General features: G+C 44.0%; 1 protein-coding gene across 1 annotated transcript; it reads left to right on the forward strand.

Annotated features, from left to right (window-relative positions):
- Positions 1-4,627: 4,627 nt before the first annotated feature.
- PAX4 (paired box 4) lies at positions 4,628-7,263 on the forward strand. The gene is made up of 7 exons (XM_074195277.1): positions 4,628-4,640; positions 5,028-5,158; positions 5,432-5,647; positions 6,002-6,077; positions 6,412-6,537; positions 6,838-6,920; positions 7,063-7,263. The coding sequence occupies exons 1-7, from the start codon at positions 4,628-4,630 to the stop codon at positions 7,261-7,263; spliced, it is 846 nt and encodes a 281-aa protein (XP_074051378.1).
- The last annotated feature ends 40 nt before the right edge of the window (positions 7,264-7,303 follow it).

The following is a 7,303-nucleotide window of genomic DNA, read 5'->3' on the forward strand; positions in this document are numbered from 1 at the left end:
GGACCATCAGTCCAAGAGTTGACCTGGGTGTCAGGATAATGGTCTTGGAATTCTGGGTCTTAGACCCAAGTCTATGGTGGTTAACAACTCATCTGGGATCATACAGTGATTAAAGAAGAGTAAAGTTTAAGGATCAACATTGTGAATGTCTCTAAGTCCCAAATAGAATATTTTCTATTTGATCCTAGATGTAACAAAAAACCACTTGAATTTATTTTACAATATCTCCCCTTCTTCCCTCCCCAACTCAACAATTTAAAAAAAAAGATATTCATAATAGAAAAAAAGTCCAACAAATTCCCACATTGGCCATATCTAAAAATGTAAGTAGGTCTCATTCTATATTTTGAGTCCATCCACCTCTCTAGATGGAGGAGTTGGGATGAGTCAGCTCTAGTACTTTGAGCTTATGGCTTATCATCATTTAGTTAGAGTCCTAAAATCTTTCAAAATTATTATTTTTTTATTGAGGGGAAGAATACTTTATTTTTTTAAATTTATTTTTTATTCTCATTTTGTACAAATGTTTTTTTACATTAATAAAATATTCTTGTTTACAAGTAAACAAAATACCTCTCCTCCCCCATGAATATAGATAGACTTGCTTGGGTGAAAAAAGTAAAGGGGAGAGAAAAAAAATTAAAATTAAAAAAAATAATAGTAATAATTGTAGGTATGGCCAGGTGGCACAATGGACAAAGCACCAGCCCTGGAGCCAGGAGCATCATAAACACAACCATCACCCAGTTGTATGACATGCAAGCCACCCGATCTCCAATGCCCTGCAAAAACCAAAAGGAAGAAAAAAAAAAAGACCCAAAATAAAATAAAATAGTAATGACAGAGCATTGGCCCTTGAGCCAGGAACACCTGGGTCCAAATCCGGCCCCAGACACCCAAAGATCACCCTGCTATGTGGCCCCAGGCAGGCCATCCAGCCCCACTTGCCCTGCACCCTCCCCCAAATAATAATAACAAAAAATGTGCTTGAGTCTTTGTTCCAACACCAATAACTCTGTCATGGGTGGATCTCATTCTTTATGATAAGTCCATTACAGAAGTTACTTCCATATTTTTCCACCGTTGCCATTGCTGATCGCAACTCCCTCCTTTCTTATTTCTCCACTACCATGTACTCTATTTTCTCTCTCCTTTCACTATGACTCTGCTGTAGGGTCGTTGACTGGCTCAGCAGACAGATCCCTAGTCCTGGGGCCAAGAAGCCCTGAGCCCCCATACCACTCCTTAGGCCCAGAATCCATCTGGCCCTATGGTCCTGGGCAGGCCTTCCAATCCCAGCCTCTAGCAAGAAGTAAAAAAGAAAATGTGTTATATCTGACCACTCTCCCCACCACGGTCCATCCTCTCCTCCTTTATTCACATCCCCACCCCTTCCCCCTGCTCCCCCCTCCTTACTCCAGATGTCTATACCCCATTGAGTATATATGCTGTTTCCTCTCCTAGCCATCTCTAATGAGAGCAAAGTTTCCCTCATTCCCCCTTGCCTCCCCCCTTCCATATCATTGAAATAGCTCATTGTAATAAAAAAAATCTTATGTGAAATACCTTGGACTATTCCCCCTCTCCTTTTTCTTTCTCCCATTCCATTTCCCTTTTTTTCTATTGACTCCATTTTTACACCATATTTTATCTTTGAATTCAGCTTTCTCCTGTGCTTCAACTATAAAAGCTCCCTCTACCTGCTCTGTTAACTGAGAAGGTTCATATGAGTATTATCAGTGTCATTTTTCTATGCAGGAATACATGCAGTTCATCCTCATTAAGTCCCTCATATTTTCCCCCCTCTCCTCCAATCTCCATGCTTCACCTGAGTCCTGTCTCTGAAGATCAAACCTTCTGTTCAGCTCTGGCCATTCCAAAAGGAACATTTGAAATTCCCCTGGTTCATTGAAAGTCCATCTTTTTCCCTGGAAGAGGACATTCAGCCTTGCTGGGTAGTTCATTCTTGGCTGCATTCTAAGCTCTTTTGCCTTCCTGTATATTGTATTCCAAGCCCTACGAGCTTCCAATGTAGTTGCTGCTAAGTCCTGTGTGATCCTGACTGCTGCTCCATGATATTTGAACTGTGTCCTTCTGGCTGCTTGTAATATTTTCTCTTTGACTTGGGAGTTCTGGAACTTGGCTATAATATTCCTAGGGGTTGGTTTTTTGGGATCTCTTTCTCTGGGGGATCGGTGGATTCTCTCCATTTCTATTTTGTCCTCTGCTTCTAGAATATCAGGGCAATTTTCCTGTAGTAATTCTTTGAAAATGATGTCAAGGTTCTTTTCCTGATCATGATTTTCAGGTATTCCAATGATTTTTAAATTATCTTTCCTAAGTCTGTTTTCCATATCAGTTGTTTTTTCAATGAGATATTTCACATTTTCTTCTAATTTTTCATTTTTTTGGTTTTGAAGTATTGATTCCTGATTTCTGGTAAATTCATCAATCTCCCTGAATTCTATTCTTTGTCTGAAGGATTTGTTCTCCTCAGAGAGTTTTCTTATCTCTTTTTCCATCTGGCCAATTTTGCTTTTTAAAGTATTCTTCTCCTCAATAACTTTTTGAACTGTTTTATCCATTTGACCTAAGCTGGTTTTTAGAATGCTATTTTCTTCAGCATTTTGGGGGATTTTCTTGACTAAGCTGTTGACTTCATTTTCATGTTTTTCCTGCATCTCTCTCCTTTCTTTTCCCAGTTTTTCTTCCAACTCCCTCATTTGATTTTCAAAGTTTTTTTTGATCTCTGTCATAGCCTGAGCCCAATTTCTGTTTTTCTTGGAGTCTTTAGATGCAGGAGCTTGTGCTTCCTCATCTTCAGACTGAGTATTTTGATCCTTCTTGGGCTCATTTGCAAAATCTTTCTCAATAGTCTTCCTTTTGTTTCTCTGCTTGCTCATTTTCCCAGCCTGGGCATGGTTTGGGGTGCTTCCTGAGCTTTTGGGACACTCCCACAAGGGAGTGAGGCTCTGTCCTCCCTCCTGGTCTGTGAATGACCATAAGCGCCCCCCTCTGCCACGGGGCTGAGGTGGGGGGGCTCTGCTGATCTATGGGGGGGCTTAGACTGCGATCAGGATCTGAATGTGGTCAGAGCCCCAGAGTCCTGTTCCAGGGGCAGAGCACAGAGCTCTGCAGTCTCTCTCTCTTCACTCCCCTCCCTCAGCTCAATGGGCTCATGCCCTGGGAGCTCCTGCTTACTGGCACCTGCTTCTGTTTCTGGCTCTGGGCTGTAGAAAGACCAAGCTGCTCCCTGTGTGCCCCAAGGGCTGGGCTCCACATGCTCGCTCTGGCAGAGGTCCCCCGCTGTTCCCCCACTTTGTGTCTGGTGCTCCTCAGGGTGCAGCTCAGGAGACTCCCCAGCTGCTGTGAGCTGAGACTCCCAGAGTCCTGGGGCTGCCTCCGGGAGGCTGAAGTTCTTTCGCTCTGGCGGGCCACCCCTCTGGTGGGCCGCCCCTCCGACCGCGGGGAGCAGAGCCTTTCTGCTCTTTTCCAGGTTACCTTGAGTAGGAGAACTGCCTCACTGGGTCCCTTTGTGGGTTCTGTCTCTCGAAAGTTTAGTTAGAGTCCTTAGCTGATGAGTTTTATCAGGGAGCTCCTAATACTTGATCCCTTCTTGTCGCCATCTTGGCTCTGCTCCCCCCCAAAATTATTTTTCTTTAGAATATTATCCATGTATAATATTCCCCTAATTCTGCTCACTTCACTCTGCATCAGTTCTTAGAGGTCTTCTCAGTTTCTTCTGAAACTATTCATTTTGTAATTTCTTATGATATGATAATATTCTATTACATCAATTTACCATAGTTTGGTTAGCTAATTGCCCTAATAGGTGAGCACTTCCTTAGTTTCCAATTTAGAGCTTCTATGAAAAGATCTGTTACAAATATTTTTGCACATAGAAATTATTTTTTCTTTTCTTTTATTTCTTTAGGAGATCACTCTAAGTTTGTATGTGTATATGGGGGAGGGGGATAGTATAGTCAGATGTTTACTTTAAGAAAATCACTTTGGCGGTCATGTGGAATATGAGTTGGAATGAAGAGAGAATTAAGGCAAGGAGACCAGTTAAAAGGCTTTTGAAGTAGTTCAGGCTAGAGGTGATGAGGGCCTAAATTAAGGTGGTAGTTGTGTGAGTGAAGAGAAAGGAATGTATAAGACATATTGTATAAAGATAGGAACACAAAATTGGGCACATATTGGGAATGTGGAGTAAATTAGAGTAAGAAGTTGAGGGTGATAGAGATTGCAAGCCTGGATGACTGGGAAGATGTTGATAGTTATTCTAGAGTTCAGAAAAGGGGAGATCTGAGAGGAAAGATAAATAGGGAAATAACTATTTCACAAAGTTGTGATGAGTAGATGATACAGTATATGTGAAGTATTAGATGATAAATTTAGCCATTATTTATTATAATACTAGTCTTCCTGTCCTTCAATTAGCAGGATATGATGCTTCTATTATTCTAGTATATCATTTCCTAGACTGACTTATGCAAAAGGATGTCTATAAATTTTCTATATCACTACAGGCCCAATCCTAAAGCAAGACATAGCCCAGTCTTCCCTCCCCACATTCCTGATCCTCACATCTGCTTTTCTTTAGTCAGGCAAGTCATCCCAGGTCATGCAACAAAACGGTAAGAGAAACTCTGAGAAAGCTAAAGTGGGGGAGGGGTGACTGATCCATTTAGGACTTTACCTCTCCTAACTCTGACTCCTCAACCCTTTTCTGATGTGCTGAGGAACAACACTCTCCCCTAGGATCCCATTATTTCACCACCACCCCTAGATCTGAAAGTAAAGTATGATTGGATGGGAAAAATTGACCCCCTCAACTATGCTCTGGGGAGAAGGAAGTGGTACCTTTGAGAGGCTCTGAAGACTAGAGTAGAAATCTGGCCCCCGAGAATGGAACCCCATCTAGCTTAGGACAACTCCTGAGGTATGCTTTCCTAGAGGGTATCCTACTGAAGAGGGATAGAAAGCGGGTCTCTATTTGTATGATACCTTTTGCTTCTTCCCAGGGATCAGTAGTGTGAATCAGCTAGGAGGGATCTTTGTGAATGGGCGACCTCTGCCCCAGGGTACTCGGCAGCAGATTGTGAAGCTGGCAGTCAGTGGAGTTCGGCCCTGTGACATCTCCAGAAGCCTTAAGGTAGAAGTTGGAGGTGGGGAGGGTAAAGTAAGTGCCAACCGAGAGTTGGGTTCTGGTGAACAGGTAACTCAATAGCACACTGACCTTAGTTTTAGTTTCTATAAAGTATTGTTGGAAGATCCTCCTTGAGGTATCTGCTCAAAAGCAAGACTGTCCTCTAGAGAATTCTCTTGTTTTTGATTCTTGGAGTCTTATTTTTGCCTGAGAGGCTTCCTCTGAAAAGGCAATTTCTTCTTCCACTCTGTGTATCTCTCCATTCTCCCATTCCACTAGGTAACTAATGGCTGTGTGAGCAAGATTCTAGGGAGATACTACCGCACAGGTACCCTGGAACCCAAGATCATTGGGGGAAGCAAACCTCGCCTAGCTACACCCCCTGTGGTAGCTCGTATTGCCCAGCTCAAGGGTGAGTGTCCAGCTATCTTTGCCTGGGAAATCCGTCACCAGTTATGTGCTGAAGGGCTCTGCACCAAAGACAGGACACCCAGCGTGAGTATTTGTCTCTACCAAATCAGAAAAGCTGAGCAGGAACTCATTTCTGAAAAAACAATGTGGAGTGCACTGAGGGAAATGAGTCAAGTTCTCTGAGTTCTAGCGGGACTTAGAATTTAATCACCTGAAAGAGGTGAACAAGATAGTAGTGAGAAGGAGAAAAGAAAGTCTCAGGAGAGGGAGTAGAAAGAAGACTGCTCCTATTTGGTAGACATGAAGAATGAGACTGCTAACAGGGGAAGGGATGGGAGGATACTGAGTATGATGGGAGACAAAAGAAGAGTCTGGACTTTAGAGCTGTAGCCACCAAGGATAGCCCCAGAGCTAGTCCTCTACATCAATCTTACCCAGGTCTCCTCCATCAATCGCATTCTGAGGGCTTTACAAGAGGACAAGAGGCTTCCCTGGGCCCAATTCACACTGCCAGGTGGGAAATGGAGCAATGCATGGGAATGTCAGGGAAGGAGGAAAACAGGTAGGAGAAAGCTAATTTGTTTCCTCCTGGTCTCCTTAGACTGTAGAACCAGAGCCATGTTCCAGGATCTATCACCTGAAAACTGGTGCAATCCCATAACTGGATACACTTCTGTCCTTCCTCTGTCTGGATCTCTATGGGCAGAATCCATTTGTGTTTCATTACCCCTAGCTCAGTTTCTCTTCAATAGCTTTCTCTTCAGCTCCTGACACTGCCCCAGGGCTTTTGAGATGCTAGAGATCCTATTGCCAAATACAAATAATCAGCCACTCCCCTCTCCCTGCAGATTTCCCTGCTCAAGGTGTCTCCTCTCCTCACAGTGGGTCTGAGGTAGCCCAGGGGGCCAAGTCAGGCACCCGCCAGCGAAACCGAACCATTTTCTCCCCATATCAGGCTGCTACACTGGAAAAAGGTGCTGGGTCCAGGAAGGGGAAGGGAGAGGGCTGAGTATTTCCAAACACAGTGGCAGTTCTGCCCAGCAGGCACACAATCTTCTTTTGACAAAGAGGGTGGGAACAGGGATGGGAACAAAGGAGTGGTGAGATGAAGACACTCAAGTCACTAATCACTAAGAGAAGTTAGAGGGTGAACTTGCTTTGGGGAGCAAGATAGTTGCACAATACATCCTCCTCAGAATTGGAATTAAGGACAGGAGTCTATTACCCTCTTGTACTGTGTCTCTCATGCCCTCATTCTGTGGGTCTTCTGACAGAGTTCCAGAGGGTCCAGTATCCTGATCCAGCCACACGGGGAAAGCTAGCTGCTGCCACCTCTCTGCCTGAGGGTACGGTGAAGGTGAGATATTAAAAAAAATAGCAGAGTGCTGAAGGAAGCTCTCATTCCAAGGAGAGAAAGGGATGGGGAGAGGGACTAGTGTGGGAATGTGGGGAGAAAGCAAGGATTTGGCAGTAGCTTTCTGATCCCATTCTAATTTCAGATTTGGTTTTCTAATCGAAGAGCCAAATGGCGAAGGGAAGAGAAATTGAAGTGGGAAACTCAATTCCCAGGTGATTGCCCCTTGATTCTCAACCCACCAGTCATGCTAAGCCCACAGTCCCCTACTCATCATTCTTCCTGCCGTGCAGTCCACCCATGCCCTTTCCCTCAGCTTTCTCACCACTCCCCTCTTCTCCTATGAGTCAAGGAAAATTAGTCCCCACCCTTGCCTTACTCACCTG

This window comes from Macrotis lagotis, chromosome 7 (genome assembly GCF_037893015.1).
Source record: "Macrotis lagotis isolate mMagLag1 chromosome 7, bilby.v1.9.chrom.fasta, whole genome shotgun sequence".
Classification (NCBI taxonomy): Eukaryota; Metazoa; Chordata; class Mammalia; order Peramelemorphia; family Peramelidae; genus Macrotis; species Macrotis lagotis.